Source organism: Melozone crissalis, unplaced genomic scaffold, assembly GCF_028551555.1.
Source record: "Melozone crissalis strain CALT ecotype California unplaced genomic scaffold, PUWL_Pcris_2 ptg000023l_1, whole genome shotgun sequence".
Lineage (NCBI taxonomy): Eukaryota > Metazoa > Chordata > Aves > Passeriformes > Passerellidae > Melozone > Melozone crissalis.
Window position 1 is genome coordinate 17,843,035 of NW_026535801.1, and position 20,961 is coordinate 17,863,995.

The window sequence follows — 20,961 nt, forward strand, 5'->3', positions numbered from 1 at the left end:
ATGGTTTTAGCTCAATGCCATGAGCCCTAAGTGAAGTAGTGTTCACTCAGACTGAGAGTCAAGGAGCCCATGACTCCTGTCAGAATCCAGACCCTGGCAATGCCAGCAATATATTCAGGTTAGCACACTAGTCTGGACAACAAACATGCTTCCAGTGCCCAAAGCACCTCATTGTGGCATTTGTAAATGAGATATCTGCTTTAAAAATATAAATAACATTTCTCTTCCCCTTGTGCACTACGATCTCACTATTACATTGTTCTCAGTCCTTAAATAATAGTTAGGTGACCGTGAAACCTGACTGCCTGGCCTCAGCTTTACCTCTTCTTTTTTCTCTCCAAAATATGAGATGTGACATGTCATCTCAGTAACAGATTCTGCTTCTGATAAAACTATCAAGTAGGATAGTTTTACCCAAGTAGGATAGTTTTAACCCAACAAGTAGGGTTGTTCCCCATGAATTTCTATTATTTTAAAAATTAAAAGTAAACAAAATTGCTTAATTTACCTTGATAACCATTGTTATCTACATCAATGCCACTTGATATGGATTGTCCAAACATGCTTAAAGAATTACTCACTTCTTTTCCTTGTATTCTCTGAGGACAAAAATGCAAAAGAGAAAATAATTATTGGAAAGCTAATCTCTGAGTTACAATTTCCAGTGAAAAATGTTAGCAGAACAATCCTGATGGTGAACTTAAATCCCATAAACCTTTTTTAAAGCTCCCAAAACAATTTTTTTTTCTCTTACAGGTTATATTATGACTGGAAATCACAGACCATGTAAAAATTTTCTGAAGTCTTTTAATATACTTCAGATGGTCAGACTGTTAAATGAAGGGAAAACCCTCTCAGATTTAAACTTGGGGTTTTTGTGGATTGGGTATTTTGCATTGGAAAAGCATACCTGTGAAAATGTTGGTGTTATTCCATCTTTCCTGCCATTGTATATATAAATAGCCCCTTTTAGATTATCTTCGTGTGGAGCCCCAATTGCCACATCTGTGAAAAAACAATTCAGCAATGATCATGGACTAGGAAATATGACCACTGAGCAGCTGAAGAAATGCAAATCTGCATGCAATGCCAGATCAGATTTACTTGCCTGAATTCAAAGGCAGTTGTGAACACAGATATAAAGCAAACAAAAACAATACAGACCAGCTCAGTAATCTGATTCTACCTTAATTACTGTGCGTGAAAAGCAACAATCAAATACTGCCATTTTGTTAAAGACACAGTCTATTTCTAGCAATACTAATTTTGACCCTTAAGAGGTTAAAAGGTTACCATGAAAGAAGGCAAAATTATCATGATCTTCAAAAAAAAGAGAAAAAAACCAAGCTTTATATTTATGGAACAGTGATGATTTTCCTGCTCTTCCCACATGGATTAAGTCACTGAAACACAAGTACTCTTATTACAGCGCCCAAAATAAACCATTTATTTTTCTATGAAGCGTTCATAACAGTTAATAATAAGCTTGGAAAGGCATTTAACAAGGAAATGAAGGTACAAAGGGATATGTTTTATGCCTAGATGACCTAATCCCAGAGGGGTATGGCAATTTGTAACAAACTGAATGAACGTACCTGCTCACCAATCCACCCTCAACAGCCCTTACCAAAAACTCCCATGGTTCAAATAGCCAGAGGCTGCTTACCAGGGAGGGATGGGGAGATTATGTACACCATCTTGAAAGTCACTGTTAATAACTGGGAGCTTGCACTTACAAATAAGCAAAAACTGAACTATCTGCAAATCAGAAATACTTTAGGCTGCACTGAACCAAAATCACAAAAAACCCAAACCTTTGACTGTTTGGTTTTACAGAGCAATTCTCTCATTGAATCCACATTGACTGAGTCCATACTGTGGTGACTAAACCACATAAAGCACATTATACATCTCTCTACTAGTGAGATGAAAATGGGACAGTCAAGTTGTGCCTGTCAAAATTACACACACATTCTTGAGGTCGGATTCTACACCACCACCCACACCATTATCTTTACAGGGCTGATAATGATGGTTTAGATCATTGAAGGAGTTGGCTCTGCTCTGCTTTTTAATTATTACAGAAAAATGCTTTATATTACCCAATTTCTCTTTATATTTCGCTTCCAGCCTTTTTGTTATAGCAGTCTCCCAACATGAAGGTGCTTTCAATATCCCCATGTATTTAGTACTTAGTGGGGACAAAGAAGCAGATTTTGACTCCATTTTTGTTTATGATTGTTACAAAATTGCCAAATTGTTCCCCAACCTTCATCTCAGATATTTAAAACATGATTAGTGATTCCATTTGAGTTACAAAAGCTACAGATTATGCTATCACTTTATGCTCATGCTCTTTATTAGACAAAACCTGGTGCCTTGGTATTAAACATCAATGACTGTGAAGCAGCTGTATTTCCAGTCAGAAAAGAAAAGTCAAATCCCAAACCAAAAGAATTCTCAGACTTCCATAATCCTCCTGTTTATCATGGCATTCCACTGATCACAGAGAATGAAACTCAACAGGTTTTCTTTGTATTCTTACCTTCAAAACCATCATTGTCTATGTCTCCTAGATTGGCTATGGACTCTCCAAACCTTGCTGCATATGAGTCACTCCCACTGAGCTCTATGTTCAGCTCTACCATCTTTGCTTCCTGAAGGAAAACAGAGTCAATGGCACATGAATGGAATATTACTCAAAATGTTAAAACTGCCTTGGATACCAATATATAACCCCATCAAACTTATTGATGTAGAAGCAAGCATTTTCAGATACATTTTATGGTATTTAGTGTAAGAATAGTAAAGTGACTACACTTCCACTTCTGAACCTTAGAAAGAATTAAAAGAAGCCCATTCTAATGCATGATCTGTCCAGTCATGTCAATTGCAAAACAGGAGTACCAGTCTGTTTCCTGACTGGTACCAGTAACTGCATGCAAATGTTTCAGTCCTTGTTTGTTTCTGAAGGGCCTGGTAAGTTTTCTTCAGCTGGCAGTTCAGTGGGAAGCACAGCAGTGGAGGAGAGCTTGGAAAGGGGCTGCAGGGGCAGGCTGTCACCACCTACAGCTCCTAGGAAACGAACCCAGTCTATGTGCAGCTCCAGCACTGGTGGGAGTAACTGCGCTACAGCTGACACTGCAGCCTTTGGGGGTGTGCTGTGCACTCCTGCTGGGGCAGTCATCACAGCCCTAATGCTGCTTTTTCCATATCAGGAAATATGGAATAAGAAGAGAGGAAAACTCTTCCTCTTAGCCTGTTAAACCAGAATGGCTGTGTTGCCGTGTGTTTTTAAGAGAAAATACTTACAGAACCTGAATTAATATAGACATAAACTCTTCCCTCTTCTCGGATGGTACTTTCCATTGGAGCACCAACCAGTAAGTCTGAGTAGCCATCTGAATTCAGGTCCACAGCACAAACTGCAGCTCCAAAGTAAGAACCAAGCTGTGTGCAGACAAGAAATCATTATTATTTTTGCATTTTGATGAAGATGCGCTAGAAGTTATGAGGTGCAGAAAAGCAATAGGACAGATTTACCTTTTTGCCCTTTAGTTCAAAGAGAACATTTAGTTGCCTCTCCTTGCTAAAGATATATGCCTAAAAGGAAAAGAAAACACAAGCAGAATTCAGCAAACTGTAATCTGGAACACTTCCCAGTGCTTTCTCTACAGCATGTGCTAGAAAATCAGCACAGCAATGATCAGTACCACAAATTACAGCTACCTCCTGTTTCCTACTTGCATCTTTCTTCAACACCATAGTTCACATCAATGTTATGCAGATTGCCTACCCTAATTCCTTACTCAACTTTTCCCCCATGAAAAGTCACATCTGATACTTGTCTTTAATATATTAATCTATATTGGAAGATCATAGTATTTTTGGGGTTATAGTCATTAAGTCAATATTATAGACAATTCCTTACTTTACCAATCTGCTCCTGTTGGGGAGCCCCTCCAATTACTTCTATACTGGATGGTGTCAGAAAATGTCCAGCTCCAACAGAATATCCTGCAAATCAGAAATGCACTATTCAATACTGGGAATGCTATGTAACAAAGAAAGAATAGGAGCATGCCTTATAAAAGTTGTCAACACCATAAATTATCATGAGTCTGACATTCAGACCTCATGCAAGTCAGCAATGAAAACAGAATAGAAAGTTTTTGAAGTATAAGTAAAAGGTCACTACAGACAGTAAGTTCCATCAAGCAGGAAAAAGTGTCAGAAACACTCATTTCTTCCCAAGAACTCAATTATCTGCCATACTTCAAAAGACAATAAAATAAATTGCAAACACCTTCTGTTAATGCATATTCTGTAATTGTTCAGTAAGTCCACACTATTAATACAAATAAAAATTATCCAAGTAGATGCACTGGAATGTGGAAATAATAGATTCAATTGTTACTCTGACTATTATAACTGGATTTAAGAAAAATTAAATGTAGTGCTACTTCTATGTGCACATACACTCATAGAGCACCATGGACACACACATGAAAATGTCAGGAACAAACTGCAAAAGCCTTATTATGCAGTAAGAAACCATTACATCAGATTTAGTAAATAAATCTACATAACAAAGCATTTCTGTATGTGGAGAGAGATTATAAACAGGACCATGTTTTGGTGCAGACATCCAGACACAGAACTGCAAAATAAAGGCTAACACCTTAACCTGTAGCTGCACAAGGCATCCTTACTCTTTCCACAGTACATCACAACTCAGAACACAGGACAGATAACATATTCCACTACTCTTGCATTTACTGAATGACTGCTGATGTTCCCAGAATGCAGAGGAAATGGAAAAATCTTCTTAGATAGATGAGAACAAGCTTTGAATCTTTTGCCAGTCAACATAACTGCCTAGAATTCAAGTTCTCATTAAGCCACCTTTTTCTTTTCATATTTTAATCTAAAAGAGATGAACAGAGCAATTTATCATTTGAAGATCAACATTTAGCTTTTATTTACTCAACAAAAAATTAAGGATGAACCTTAATTTACCTCCTCTGACATTTACTTTCTAGTTATTTTTGTTTTGCCAAAGTGCAAACATTACTTATTCTTAAGGACTTAAAAAAAAAGCCAAACATACACAAGAATTACAGTAATTACATAGTTCTCATTTTTCTTTAATGGTATTAAAATGTTTGGCAGGGGAAGGGGAAATCACATAACTGACCCTTTAAAGGCATAGAGAAATTAAATTTTATTTCCAACGCCATAGTTTTCTCCTTTTTACCATGACTAGAGTTTTTCAGTTTTCTGAAATGTTACTTGCCCTTCTCAGATTTCTCAAAGGAACTGTCTTCTACTTTATGATTTCTTTACGGCAGTTTAAGTGCCTAAGGTTACTTTTTCATCAGGGCCAGCTGAATTGAAAGGCTGAATAACTTTGAAAATTCCTTTTATAGAAGTCAGCTACCCCTCTCCAAGAGATTCTCAAGTAGCCAAGAAAATATTACCTAGTGTTATGTATTACAAATATCTAATTTCCTTCCTTCTTTCAGTTGTCTGGTACACGAACACCCTTGTTTCTTCCAGCTTATGGAAAATGCTACAATACTACTGCACTTCCTGTAGTCTCTAGGTTCTTAATTATTATTCTTTATTTATGTTTCTCATTAAACTGTTAAAGATGCCAATGTCTTCGTCCCTATGAGTGCAAGAATAGAGTAAGTAGATAATGCTATCTCCTTACATGCTTGAATTACACTCTGGTCACAATATACTTCCACCACTTGGTAGGGGTAATTTCATTCATTACTTAAGGGAGCAACAAACTCAGATTTCTAAAAAAATAATTTGGTAACAGAATTAACCCTGAACAGATTTTTGTCTTCAATAATTATAAAGATGGCACAGATGCTGAGGGAGGGAAGGAAGGTACCTTTAAACCTTTTCAACCACACTATGGGGCTTCAACTCCAATATGAGGGAAAGGAGCAGAGGTTAAAGTAGCATGAAACTGCAAAATTACAGGTTTATCACAGCTGTTACTGTACAGACATACAGATGAATTAATGGCGCTCTTCTTCACCTTCCTGTAGAAGGGCAAGTTCAGAAGACATATGGCTCTGCTGAGCCAACATGCACCAGATCACTAGAGTGAAGCAAACTCCAGCTGACTTCAGGTCCTGGATGGCCAAGGCAACTAAGAGAGATCACATTTGTGTGGAAAGGCCTTCCCTAACCTCTCTTCAACACAGTCCTTATACAGGTTTTTACCCATTTGCCTGGATCTGGCTTCTGGCTGTCAATGATTTGACTCATTCAGAAATTCTCATTCTTATACTTTCAGAAGCAGAAATGTGGAAAGAATTTATTTCCCTAGGCAGGTGCAGTACTTTTCCTGCTGATTACTACTGGAAAACTGGAGCTTTCCACTCTCTGAAGCTCTTCTTTTGTCCTGTGAAAGGTTAGAAGTTCTACTGGCTGACCCTAGGCATCTGCGTGTCTGATCCCCCTTCACCAGTCAGTCTCTCTTCTGCTTGACTTTCCCACAGAGTCCCTGTGGCCTTTGCAGGCCCAGAACTGAATTCTGAAGTCTTAGTTTCACTGTGTTTCACAATAGCTATTTCATAACATATGCCAACTTCCTATTGTCAGAGGAGTGGAATCAGAAACAGGAAATATTTATCCACGTGAACCAGAACTTCGAATGGGAAAATGCAAAACCCAATGGTCACAAGCAAAAATTTTCTTGCTTAGGAATTCAGGAAGGACAGATGAGCTTTTCTCAGTGCAGTGAGAACTCTGAAGCTGCTGCTGTTTTTTTGGCATAAACCTTTCCAAACTGTAGCACTAAATTCAGCTGGTTACTTGGATATAGGCATGCGAGTAGAACTTCATGGCCTTGGTTACAGACATTCATAAATGAGGGTTGCCTTCTCACATATCCAGACTAAAATATGTTTGGAATAAAAAAGAAAAAAAAAAACAAACAAAACAACATTGGAGGAAAGTTTGTTTCTAAAGGTCACAGCATAGTTCCCCTTCTTGAAAATACAATTAAGACTTCCCTGCAGCTTTCACTGTAAAAATTTTTTTCATATTTCTGTTAAATGTGAAACCCTCTCTTTTTCTGTGAAAGCTCGTGGCAGCATTGCAGACTTGAGTAAAATGAAAACCATTGCTAATCAGAAGCATTCCTACCTCCTAAATCAAGAAATGGTTAAAAGTCAGTGGAGAGATGGTAAGAATAGAAATCCACTGTTTGAGAAGTTTCCTCATAAAAAGAACAGAGAGGAAGCCTTAAAAATGAGTAATACTTCACAAAATTAGAAATCATCTGTAGAACTGTTGCTTCTGGGGTTAATAGTGAAAACACTCAAAAACATTGTGCACTCCCCCCAGGACCAGCTATTTAGCTTATATTTTAGTAAAGTGTTAAATCCTTTAAGTACCTAGATAACTGCCAAATTTCACTTGGTTACTGGAATCTGTGTAAGAGTGGATTGTATTTGTAGTTCTGTTGAATACAAACACAGAACCAGTCCAATAGAATGATCCAGGGGCTCCCATTATAATTAAGTCCTAAAAGAAAAGCAAAACAAAGCCATGTTATTCACACTGAAATATTCATGAAAATAAGCAAAACCAGTAAAATGCTCTTGTTTAGATCTCCTGTGAATTCTATGAAATGCTACTGGAGATGCATCTGGCTCAGCACTGGGGTTTACTACTAAATTACAGATAATATTTTCCAGACTTTGTAAAAATACCATTTTTAAAAGCTTTAAACTGTAACAACAAAATACAGCAATTCAGGATATTCTCTTCTCAAATGAGCTTTTTAGGAATTACAATCTTAGGATGGAATGAAGATTAAATAATAGAGAGTATTACTCTGCAAATCAAGAAGGCAAGCATTATAAATGTTACATCAAACATATTAAAGATAAAAATAAAATTTCATCCTCTGCTATATCCATGCCCTTTTTCCAGACGAAAAATAACTTTGGTTTTAGTAAGGTGTAAAAGTATTCTTGGGATTAAAAACGAAAGCAAGCCTTACTTGGGAATTACCATGCAAGTCATAGCAAGATTTAATTAAAAATAAATTAAAAAGTGATTTTTCCCTCCCACAATAAAATACAGCATAGATGTTTGCATTTACATATCCCTTTTTAGACATTATACATAAAAGTAAGTATATAAACAGAGAGACTTCTGGTATCTTTAATACACACCTCAATGTAAAAACTAGATATTCCAGCCTGACATGACCCGTGGTTTTCTCCATACTTTCGTGCATGATCTGCGAATGGGCAAGAAATATTCAAAAGGATGAGAAGCAAGTACTTCCAGAGTTTTGTCACCAGGCTTTCAACAGAAGTTCAGAAAACTTATGAAAAAACAAACAAACACCTCCCCAAAAAGTTGGTTTTCAGTTCTGCAATAAAACTAAAACAACTGGTTTCTACTAGATAGCCTTTAGGTGCAATATACTATTGTAACAAACTTAAAACACTGCGTATCACTTGATCACACCTGCCTTTGAAATACTGACTTTAAAGGCTATACTTTCAAAATTGTTCCATGAATGAAACAGACAAATAGTTTGAGCACCACGTCTGGATACTCTTCCACTCTGTACTTCAGGCATACTCTGACAGGCTTGATTGAACTTGCCCTGTGCTCCACTGGTGCCATGAGGGGTTTGGGTTATGGCAGTCTCAGACATCCTGCTTTCATCCTAGCAATCCAACACTGTCCCAGCTCTGCTTTCCTGCAATTCTTTGCTGACTGCCTGCCATCAGGGTTTCCTTCATTCCATACACAGATTTGTACACTTAAAGTCTCCAAAGATAAAAAACACATGATTTCACTACCCCTTGTAAGAGTCTCCAAAGCCAGTAGTGGGACATTTGATGGCACTACTCCGTCTGCACAGGAAGATCACTTTGTCAGCTGATCCTTGCATTGGCAAGGCACAGGGCACGTGATTGTTCTCCTGGGTGGATGATAGATAACAATGGGAAAGCATGGATGGAATCATTTGGTAGATTCTGGTGCTGCCTCTTATTCTGCTCCTGAAGTTCTCCAAGAAAGAACCCCTGAAGGTCTCATGCCACAGCAGCAGCCTTGGCAGAAGACAAGTAAGGGACAAGGACATGCACTGTGAGAGGCACTGCAGCACCTTTGCATCAAAGGCTAAGGAGCAGGTGGTACAATCACTTGCAGGTATTTCTGCCGCTCTGCTGTGAGACTCTCCAGAGCAATGACAAGAGTAAAGGAAGGAAGGATGTCCTCTACTGGCCTGGTTTTGAAAAGCACACATCCTTCAGCAATGCAGTCTGGGGAAAAACTACTCTGATGCCCTGTTCCAATTTTTTTTTTTGCCTTTTGAAAGCAGGTTTTCTTTGAAGTGATAAACATCTTTACATCACAAACTGGGTTCATATCATCAGCACTCAGCCTCCAAGCCTTTGGCTGCAGAACACCTACTCAGAACAACACGGGCTTTTCACAAACTCTGCACCATTCAATTGTGTATCTCACCCTTCCCTACAAAAGGACTCAAGCCTTTTGCTTACCTATATGGCACGGGCATATTCTTTTGCTCACGTCAGTTCGAAAATCAGGAGGGATGGCAAAACAAATGCCCTGTGGCAGTTTGTGCTCATTTTTGACGTAAAACACATTTTTCCATCTATGTCCACAAGCCTATGGATATAAAACAAACATGGCACTTGACATGGAAGCCCAAGAAAGCTGGCTGCAGTGTGACAAACAGGCCCAGTGGTTAATACATACAAGGATAGATCCGTCCTCCTGTGGTTGCCTCGACAAGCTGACACCCAGCCACTGATTATCCCGCTCTTCCACACACGTCTTCCCACAGTAGTCGCCACTGGGATGGCCTAGGAGACAAAGACCAGGGCTCTGAACAGAGGGACAAGGTGAAGAACAATGTGGTGTGTAACAGGAGAATCCAAGAACTCTGGGGGACAGTGCTGCAATTTGGATATGGTGGCTCTGACCTCAGTCTCACACAGGTCACACAGACTTTTTACTTTCTTCTTGAGCAAAGTTATGATTGTGGGTAGCCAAAGGGAACATCCTGGCTCTGAATGTGATAGGCTGGCAGTGAGGATGGGCTTCCCCATCATTACTCAGATAGAAAATGACATTACACTCAATTCTGGTGAAGGGCTGTCCCTGTAAGTGCTCTTCAGCATAAATGTTTGTAAGAAACACAAGTAATACCTGTGAGTGCCACCTAAACTCTAGCCTAAAGCAAACATCCCTCCAACTGTGTGTCTACTGGTAGCAGACCTTAAAACAATCTCTACTGCAAATGGCTATCAAATAAAGGTTGTATAACTGCCACCTCTGTTGGGGATGGCACATCATTACCTCTGCACATCCTGCATGCTTCTTTCACTGTTGCAATTATTCACTAGCAGCTCTTAGTGTTAGTTCTTGAGTAGGGTTATTTTTTAAAACCTTGAGAAAACACACTGAAATGTCTTCTAACTCTGCCCCACAGCTCAAAAGGCCACAGTATTGCCAAGTTAGCAAACATCTGCTTTCCTCTGGAAAGCAGTAGCGAACCCCAGAGTAAGGAGAAGCTACACATTTATTCTAAGTTATATAAAGGAAGTTTTTAATTTTTAAGATGTTTGTATGAATAAGCATTAATCAAATTGTTGAATGGGTATTTTCCATGCATCAGCATGATAGTTTATGAAAATAAGTTCTTATAAAATAAGGAAACACATTAGGTCATTTGAACAAACTCTTCTGCATAATTTTTAAAACTTTCTCAGATTGAATACAACTACAGGTGAACCCAAAATGTTTGAGATTTAAGTGTTAGTTTAGTTACCCAGAAGAGGATGTCAGTACAGACCACAGAGTACTAATGCTGATGGGATATTGTTTGCACAGAAAAAAGCCCCATAAATCACACCCCACGCCTTCTCACCCCTCGCCCCACCAAAAAGCCTGCAAAAATTAACCCACCAAACAAAACACCTGTGTTGAGAGCAGAACTGGCATTTATTACTGTCCAATGCATTAGAGAGTTTAAATGAATACATAGATTATCCTATTGGCTAATGTCAGAGATGACACTTCCATGTACTGAATATACACTGCTTTTCAGAAACAAGTGTGGAATTTAGTTTTGGAACTGAATTATGCAATGGAAAACTTCTCACTACCTAAGGGAGACATTTCCATGGTTTACATGAATTAAAAAGCAGATTTATCTGATTGAAATATCCTCAGAAAAGAAAATTCCATTACACTCCCATGTGTAAGAATTAGCCCTCCTTTAAACTGCACAAGGCACTTCTGGTAATTCCCTTCTAGCAATGAGTTCCATCCTCTTCTAACAATGACTTACCTGGGACTTGCTTTTATGTGGACTTACAGGAAATGGGAGAAGTAGAGAAGGCCAGGGCAATAAATTTAGACCCCAAGAGACTGAGACTTTTTATCACTAAATCAAATAAAACCAGACAATGATGATGTGAGAGATGAGTAAGTTCAGCCTGTCTCAGTGCTTCCTTCCTGTGCCTCTTTCAGAGGTTTGTAACAAGAAAAAGCACCACCATTCTTTGACACTCAATGGATTTCATTCCCCTTTTCCTTTGCTCCAGTATATGTTGATTCAGGATTATTTTGGCCCTCTACTGAAATGCTGCCTTATGTTTCCTATCTTTCTCTGACTGGCAAGTATTCAACCACCTTGAAATTACAAACATTTGTGGGAGAGAGAAGCAAGAACTTGACATCCCAGACAGCCTGATGAGTCCCTGCTCAGGGTATGACATTATAAAAGCTTTATCAAATGAGAAAATGCAGCATTCTGCACAAGCAACAGAGCAGCACTGCATAAGCTCAAGAGGACATGGCAGCTTGGTTGCCTCAGGGAAAAGGAGCACGTGCTGTCATAAAGTCACTGAGAAATAAGTAATTGCCCATGCCTGTGTACATTACACAGCTGGAAGATACACTTCTGCTGCAATCCCCTCTGAACAGATCCACAGAAACAATGCAACTGCACACAAATATGGTCAGAACTTAAAAAGCCACTTCTGGTTTTGGCCTCAAGGATCATAATACAGATGTTTGCAATGTCATCTGAGAAACCAGTTTTATATAACTTGCTCCAGTATTTTCCATGCCCAACAGCCTCTCATCACCCACTTTATCCTTCCATAACTCCTCTGGTTCATTGCTAACTGATGAAAATGATGAAGTCTGCTGCAAAGGCAATAAGCCTCCTGATATCCTGCTCCTAGGTGTCAGGGCCTCAGAGTCTAGTTTTACTCACACAGGAACTACTTTCTGTTTTCATAGATCTGATGGGGTTTATCCCTCCTATGTCCCTCAAATGACTTCAACCCAAAACATTTTAAATGATACCCATTTCCATCCTTCTGTAACAGACCTAGGTCCAGAAGATCCCATGTTCCTTGGAATAGTATGGCTATTTGAAAGAGGTCACTTGCAAGGTACGAGCACTGCAAGCAACATAAAAAAAACACAATACCAAAACTCAAACTTACTGAAATCAAAGTTGAACACACACAGCTCTGACTTTGGGGAAAACCATTAACTGTTCACTTTTCCATTGTAATGATTCAGCTGGGGGAGCTAGAGGGCAATTTGTTCACAGGTTAATTGTAGCAGAGACTTAAAGGAAGGGAGCAAGACTGAAACTGCAGGCAGAGCTTTCTGGCCTTACATTAAACAGTATGCAGTGAATTTACTGCATTCATTTGTAGCTAAAACTAATTTTTTCTTTAGACTGGACGGCAAATTGCACAAATTATTTCCTATATACTTAAGCCAGTAAATCACTATTTCAAATCTGACATTGGTGCTATTGAAGAATTTCTCTAACATTTTATATGTCCAAAATTCAATAGGTCAAAACGTATAGAAAACTTTGTGTAAATTCCTCTGCAATAATCTGTGACTACCCCAAGATGACGTGGGCAAGGATTTGAAACTCAAGACTAGAAGATGGACACAGTGCTTCAACCTGAAGTACTGTATTTTGTACTTGAAGTTTCGTAACCAACAAACTTGAAGTTTGATTACAAGCCTCCGCATCTAACATAAGCCATTATTTAAAAATACTCCAAATACAAATAAATCTGCAGTCTAGAACACTTGACACCATAAACAGAAGTACTAGAACTCAAAAAGAGACTAAAAACTCTTCTATTCATCAATCAGAGAGAGATTTAAAAGTGTCAATGAGGGGCTAGGAAAAGGAAGCCTTACTAGTGTATCTCATTGCTCTTTTCAGCTCTTAAACCAGCCCAGGACCTGCAACATCTTGAAGAACATTAAAATTCTTCAAAGTATGTCTGGATAAGTTATCCCAGATACTGTGATGACTGCAGCATAAGACTGCTCCCAGCAGACCTTTTGCTTCTGAGAAAGCAGATAGGGACTTGTGACACATAAAAATACAACAGCAGTTTTGTGTGATCAGAGGCTTCCTAATCGTTCATGAATCCTTCATTAATTAGTTATGGCAGTTTCAAGGCTACTTTAGCAAAAAGGAGTGACAAAGTATTTTAACATATTTATGTCTCCAAGTACATTTCTTTTACATCCATTTATTACAGAAGCCCAACATTTGGAAAGCCATTTCTATTGCCTGTTATCACCTCTACTTTTTTATGACTTATAATTAGAAACTTACCACCTCAAAGACGGTTTGACCAGAACAAAATGCAAGTTCAACTATTTAAGAGCAAGACAGAAACATTTATTTCTTACTGTGCCTGTTCAGCAGCGCAATATATTGCCACACATTTTTCTAAGGAAATTCCCTATTCTATGAGATCAGAACCCAAACTCGAATGAGTTAGACAAAGATAATTGAGTTCAGCTTTGTAATTGCAAGTTTCCCTGCACATTTCTCTGACCTCAGATACTATGCCACTTCATTCACATGTTGCACAGCTGCCTTTGGCTTCTTCATTGACCTCCATGACCTGTTTTACAATACAGCACTTCTTTTCAGCTTCTATTTAACTTCAGAAATACTACAGACAAACCTTAGTGATGCAAAGATGTCATCTTTGCAGTAATGAAAACCTAGTTTGAAAAAATGTGACATAACTACATAACTGTTTTAAAAAGTATGTTGCATAACCTGCAGCCCTCAATTCTGGGAATACAGGCCATGTTAAGCTGAGCCTTTGGAACTGCATAAACTTTTTCATATATCTGTTGTCTCATTTCACTTAGAATCCCTTAAGCTATTGAAGAAAAACCCATCATATTATTTCTTTGGAGATTTTGTTTCTCCATTGGCTAAATGAGCAAACTGAGAGGCATTGCAGATGCTTGTAGTTTTCAAAGAACCCGAAATTTTCAAGTCTTCCTTTTCTTCCCTCACACAGTAAAGGACTATTTTTACCACCAATCTAGGAACAGGGATTTATTGACTCTTAGCATATGTTATAAAGTCACTACTTTAGTTGACCTCCTAGATTTTTTGCAAGCCTCCTAACCATCAGGCAGTCAGAAAAAAAAAAGTTCTTTGTTATGTATAACTTTTTAATAGATATAGTATTGGAATGAAACTACTCGACAAAACCCCAAAATACTACCTGGGCTGGTATAAATTTAATTTCCATTCTTTCTAGCAGCAACTGCTTGTCTTTTTCTTATAGGACTACACGTAAAACACCACTGAAGTACCTTAGGTTTTTGTAGCCCAGTTACAAATTGAAACTCTTATATTGATTTGTAGCAAAAAAAGACTAAAAACAAACTGACAGAAGGCTAGAACCTGTCAGTTCTAAGTTTTATACACAGACATGTAGAGAAATAATTGTTTTAGTATTTTTTTGGTTACAGAATGCTGTCACCAAACAGAGCTCCGCCCTGACAGCCACCAGTTCATGGTGTGCCATTGCTTTCAAATATTTTGATAGCCCTTTTCCCGCGCTTCCCCGCGCTGGGTGGTGTGCTCATAACGGATGGGATACTCCGGGTCGGAGGGTGGCACAGTACAAGTTGGGGAAGATTCTCTCCATAGCACATGAATAGCGTCAACAGCACTGTATGCAAATGGACAGGAAGAGAGCCCAAAGCAATTCACACATGTTCATGGCAGCCCAGCGCAGAGCCTTCCCCTTTTTAACAAGTATCAAACGCTTGAAAGTTGAGTAAGTTCAGCCAGTTACATCTGCTAAGTATGGAGACCGTGGAGATAGAGAGAAGCCAAGTTAAATGCAGGACCCATAAACACCGATTCAGTCAAAAAGAACTTTGTTCGCCTGAAACTCCAATAAATCTGCAAGCAGGGGGAACCCATCAGCAAGACAGCTGTGGCTCAGAGTTACTTTAGGGTGGCTTCTACGAAGAGAAGGCTTTGGAGGAGAAAACATGATTTAGGCACATACTTCCACCCTCCCATCCCTGAGCTTATTGCATTCACCCACTGCCCTGAGAGCTGCAGCAGCTCTCCGCAGAGCGGGCTCACACCGAAACTCTCACGGGGCTTCTGACTCGGAGGCTGAAAGGTGCGAAACGGCTGTGGGAACATCTGTCACACCTAACTTCCCCAAATCAAGTTTTGGTCATGTCATCCCTCTTGATGCCGCCGCTACAGTCCTCGGGCATTAGCGCTGATCTCGCCCTTTGCCGAGAGGCACAGCACTCTGCAGTTTACGGCGGAAGGGCCCAGCACACCCCGCAGGGCAGCGGAGCGGAGCCGCGGTGCGCGCAGGGCGGCGGGCACACTCCGTCCGTCTGTCCGTCCGTCCCCGGCCACCGCCCCGCCGGGGTCTCCCCGCCCACGGCCCGCCGCCGACTCACCCAGCTGGAGCTGCTCGCACTCTCCGCTGGAGCTGCCCCCGATCCGGCACCGGAATATGGCCCCGGGGTTCACCACCGACTCGTTGGCGGGCCAGCTGGCCCGGGGCGCGCCCGCCACCAGCCTGCGGGCAGAGACGGCAGCGTGAGGAGCCGCGGCCAGGGCAAGGCGCGACGGGCCCCCGCGGGGGCGGCCGGGCCGGGACTCACCATCGCTCCTGGCCGTGGCGGTGCAGGAGCACCGAGTAGCCGAAGAAGGTCCCGTTACCCCCGCGGAAGAGCAGCGCGTGCTGCGTGTCCAGGTTGTAGGGCCGCGCCGTCGGCAGGCGCAGGCACAGCAGGAGCAGCGGGGCGGCCCAGCCCGCAGCGCCCCGCACCCTCCCGCAGCTCCGCATGGCTCCGGCCGACCGGCAGCGCACCGACGCCGGCTTCCCGCCTCCCCGCTCGGCGAGAGGAGAGGGCAGGGCAGCGCCGCGCCGCGCCCCGCCCTGCCCCGCCCAGGGTCACCCTCCCCGCGGCCCTGCTGGGGGTGTCCCCGCGAATGGGGGAGTCACACGGGCACTCTGCCGCCGCCGCCACCCGCGCGGCCGCAGCCCCTCTCCCTGCCCGGGCGGCGGGGGTCGGGTTTCTCCCCGCCCCGTCCGCGCCCACGGGGACGCTGCGGAAGGGACGTGGCCCCCGTGTCCCCGGGCAGTGCACGGCCCCGTGGGACGCGACCATCCGACACCGGCGAAGCAGAGAGGGCCGCGTCCCCCTCGCTTCGCCTCGACGCACTTGGCCGGCCGGGCCGGCAAAAGGAGCAGGAGATCCTGGAAACTTATCCCAAAATCTCCCGCCGAGCTGCGGGCGGGGCAGCTCCACCCAAGCGCTGGACTGTGTTCTGAGGAAGGAAGTGTGGAGAGGATTGAGTTTTACCGTTACATTTAGGAAGAATCCCAGTACCCCTGTGTTGAAGCCTTCCCCACCATGGCTGTGCTGAGGGGTCTTGCCTGCTGTCCCCCGCTGGGGGTATTTCATTCCTGAAACCAGTGCCGCAGCAGCAGAGCACAGTGAGCCTGGCCTACCCGTGTTGCGCAAGACTGCTCACTGCTGATGGCTCCTTCCTTTCACGTGTGGTGTAGTCAAAACAGCCCGTCGCTTTTTTTTTTTTTACATTTTAGAGTAACTTTTTCACATTCTTGTTCAGTTCTTCAGTTGCTGACAAAGTTAGCAGCCATGCCTCCAGACAGCAAAGGAACAAAGGAAAATGAGCATTGTGCAAGAGATCTGGTATTTGGCAGACCTTGTAAGGGCTCCCTTGATCTTAGTGAGGAGCTTTTCTGTGTGTTTTCGGCAATCAGTTGCTGGCTCTTGATTTAGCTCATACTGAGTTGTGTTCATCCTGAAATCAAGGCTTTTACTTCTATCTGCAAACCTTGCCTCACTGAAGTCGTTTGAATACCAGGGCTTCCCTGTTGCTATAATAATCCCTGTATATGGATGACCTATGTGTAATGGTATTTTGAATCTGAGAAACAAGAACGGAAGAACTTGTAAATTAAAATTTTAGTTAACAAAGATTACTTACTGCATCTGGAATAAAATCCAGTATGATTGCAACTATCGAATATTATACACATTAGAAATAACAGTGAGATTTCCCTAATGGAAGTTTAGAACATGGCATTTTAAGTTTCTTGGAAAAATACCCCCCTGTCATTTCCATTAAGTAAGTGGAAATGTGGAAAGTTTCACACTTCTGCAAATTGCTGAGCAACTACCAGAGCAGGGAACTGAGGCAATGCAGAGTGAAACATCTTGTCATCCTGACCACATGCAGATGTGTAGTTTCTGGAATGAGATCAGCACAGTGGAAGATCTGACAGCCAGTCAGCAGTGTATCTTTTTTTAAGTCCTCATCTCTTGAGCCATCAGAGGGCTTCTCCGGATGACACTGATGTGGAGCAGTGGCTGTTTCGTGCAAAGGAGTCAAACAGCTTCTCAGCTGCTATTCATCTTCCTTCCAATTACTGACATCAAAGGAGTTAAAACAATCAACAGCAGCTGTGAATCTGCATTTCTACTACTCAAGAAGCTTTCACCCTCATTTTCAAAGCAGCAAAACAAACATGATTCAAAACTGAAATGCTAAATTGTGGTTTAGTTGGCAAAAAATTGTGACATGGTTGTTCCACCATGATGCAGGAACCATGTTGAGATGATGGCTGGGTTCCTAGCTGACAGGAAAAGGTAGATTGTAAAGTTGTGGGATTCAATTATTGGTGTGTACATAGCTGCTTACCAGCTATTATATGAAATTGAGACCTCTACATCACCTGTCAGGAGGAAATGTGTGTGTTGTCTCCTAGACTCTGCTGGAATGGATGTGATCATGATCCACCAGGCATCAATGAAATCAGTGGAATATAAAGTACTGGAGAATCAGAAATCCATACTTTGAGAAATATTCTCAGGTTTCAGTACCATTCAGGTACCAGGCAGAGAGCAGAATAAATGCAACTGACAATGGAGTAATGGAGAGAGAACTTGAGTTTTATTAGGGATTAAGAGAATTTGCAGAAAAGGTGGAACCAACACTGGAAGTCATGTACCTGTATTTACAAATCAAATATCATTTATGTATCAGTTTATATCTAAGTTATCATGAAATAATAAAAAAAGTTCTCCCCAAAATGTCTTACTGCTATTCATTCGCAACAGCACATCTCCCGCAGTCCTCTGTGGGTTAATAACACTAGAAGCAAAATATCACAGTGACTGGCTTTTGTGCTTGAATTTGGTTCACCATCTAAGGCAATTTCAGAGGAGCCAGTGGGATGATTTGTTAATTATATTAGTCTGCAGTTTGGCAGCATTTTTTACAGCAGATGTGTACATTTCATCTGACTGTCCTCATCTCTTGCTGCTTGTTCTTGAGTCATACTGCTGCCCCTGTTACACTGAAATTGTTCAGTGTCTGAGCAGTGAAACACATCAGAGAAGTGATCTGAGTTAAAAATAACTCAGCAAAATCCCCCAAACCTAGATCTGATTTGTAGTTTTTATATTGTGTGGCTGGACAGTTATACTGGTTGCATTTATAGGATGGTTTAAACTGATGCTGCAGCTTTAGGAGCTTTCTCGTGTAACAGCCTTAACTTTCTAGAAGTAGCAAGTCTATAAAGTTAAAACCTACACATCTAACTTAAAATGAAGCAGTTTCTTTCCCTTCTTAAGTGAGAAGAAGGGAAAGAAAATTACTGAAGGAAGAACATCCTGATTCTGAATGTCTGTCAGCTTTCTTCTTTGGAACATATAATTTTTGATTCCCTAAGTTGGAAGGCATTTGTATTAAATTAAGTCCTGTGTATGGGCTGTTGTTGGGAAACTGATCACATGATTGTTTTTGCTGTGTTATAAATACATGAAAGCACGTGCTGCTAAAAATCTTCATGGATATGGCTGCTTTCAGCTGTCCCTAGTCTCCTGTGTGTCGTGTAAGCCTACTGCTGCTTATGGAAGAGCGTCTCCAAATCTACTCTGAATTAGAAATAAAAAAAAATCAGTGGTTGAGTTCTTGTTCCTAACTAGAAAGACATGAAAGTTTAATTTTTAAATTGTCTAAGTACTTAAATAGTCCTCTTTCAAATTTGAAGTTTCTAAACCTTTCTGATTTACTGAAACATGGAAAATCTAGGGTTTTGGTCAGACCATAACTATGTCTTATTTTTATATAAATTTCTCCCCTACCACCCCCAACAATGGCAGTGGGCCACAAAGTCTAGTATTCATATGCTGTCATCTGAGAAATTATAGAAGGCAAATACACTCTTACCTCTAAGGCTGTCTTCAAGAAACTTCATCTTCCCTCTGCTGTAAGATACATGTGAGCTCTCATGAAGAGGTTGTATTGTCCACTGACAAGTATAATTAAGCACAGATGTTGGAGGCACCAAAAAGAAACAAATGTTAGCAATGGTCTTAATTTTATAATTTTGCTTATATTCTCTTTAGAGGTCTGAATTTCATTTAGAATCAGTTAAAGAGAAACAATCTTTTAATTTAATCAGCTTATAATATATTTACACTCATATGATGTCCTTTTAGGAAATTCTTTAAAGAAGTTTTTTCTTCCCTTGAAAAATTGTGCTGCTGAAATAGACTGATCTGCCAAAAGAGCCTTCCAGTATTTAAACATATAATAATGTCATACAGGCAATGACTATGGCAACCTGACTAGAAGAAGCAAAGAAAAGATAATTATAGTTAACAACGGCCTAACTATTAACTGCATTTTGATTTACAGATAAGTAGAACTGGAAATTAATCATTACATGCATATGTGTGATTTTTATTTCTTAAAATTTTGTCAAAGATTCTTGAGTTGCAAGACCAGACACAACTAAATAACCGGTTCTGAGCAGAATTGGGCAGTAACTTCTTTTCCCATCCCAGAGGAATTGCTGAACTTTTGAAACTTTCCCATCTGAAATTCAAACAAAGAGTGTTTTCATGCACCATTTCTTTGTCTTTCTTTGTAAAAGTCTGGTTCAGCACAGTTGCAGCATTTTTTCATTATTATCAGTTTTTTAAACAAATATTTTAGTTAGATCTAATCTTTTTGAGATAAAAAGGAAATATGTATGTTCAGAGAATTTCAACATAAAAAAATGTAATTTTGTTTTTTTTTAAATTAATAATTTATTTAAATCAATGCTTTCTCATAATTATTTTTCCATAATTAATTAATGTTTCAACACATTCACCTCTGCACAGAAAAAAAAATCTGACCATTTATTGATATTGTGTTTCTTTTTTTTTGATGTTTATATTTTTTCGTATTTCTATTTTTTCATAGATTCCACATGTCTGCTGATGAGATCAGATGCAATGGGAATGGAACAGAATCTGAAAAAACTGCCTAGATTTATTTCTTAGCTGCAAAGCAATTTTAAGTGAAACATTGGTCTGTTGCATCTGCTAAGAAAAATAAACTGAAGCACAAGGTAAAAGCACAAGCTTGGTTATTTAAACAAGTAGATATTAATTTTGCTGACAAAAAGGATCAGTTCTGTACTCAGGTATGAATGAATTTGGCTCTTACCATTAATGTTAGTTTCAATTTGCATCAGTGTTTAAGTATGTGCACATGTCAATACAATCACA

At 40.4% G+C, this 20,961-nt stretch overlaps 1 protein-coding gene across 1 annotated transcript in view; it reads right to left on the reverse strand.

The window, feature by feature from the left end:
- ITGA4 (integrin subunit alpha 4) overlaps nt 1-16,222 on the reverse strand; it is a 34,694-nt gene extending 18,472 nt beyond the window's left edge. The window contains exons 1-12 of the mRNA XM_054277597.1: nt 16,027-16,222; nt 15,820-15,941; nt 9,775-9,881; nt 9,555-9,684; nt 8,208-8,275; nt 7,422-7,551; nt 3,932-4,017; nt 3,544-3,603; nt 3,313-3,450; nt 2,546-2,657; nt 911-1,005; nt 509-599 (exon numbers count right to left, since the gene is read on the reverse strand). Coding sequence (XP_054133572.1) covers nt 509-599; nt 911-1,005; nt 2,546-2,657; nt 3,313-3,450; nt 3,544-3,603; nt 3,932-4,017; nt 7,422-7,551; nt 8,208-8,275; nt 9,555-9,684; nt 9,775-9,881; nt 15,820-15,941; nt 16,027-16,211 — 1,324 coding nt within the window. The 5' untranslated portion in view covers nt 16,212-16,222. The remainder of the gene's footprint in view (nt 1-508; nt 600-910; nt 1,006-2,545; nt 2,658-3,312; nt 3,451-3,543; nt 3,604-3,931; nt 4,018-7,421; nt 7,552-8,207; nt 8,276-9,554; nt 9,685-9,774; nt 9,882-15,819; nt 15,942-16,026) is intronic.
- Nucleotides 16,223-20,961: the final 4,739 nt, after the last annotated feature.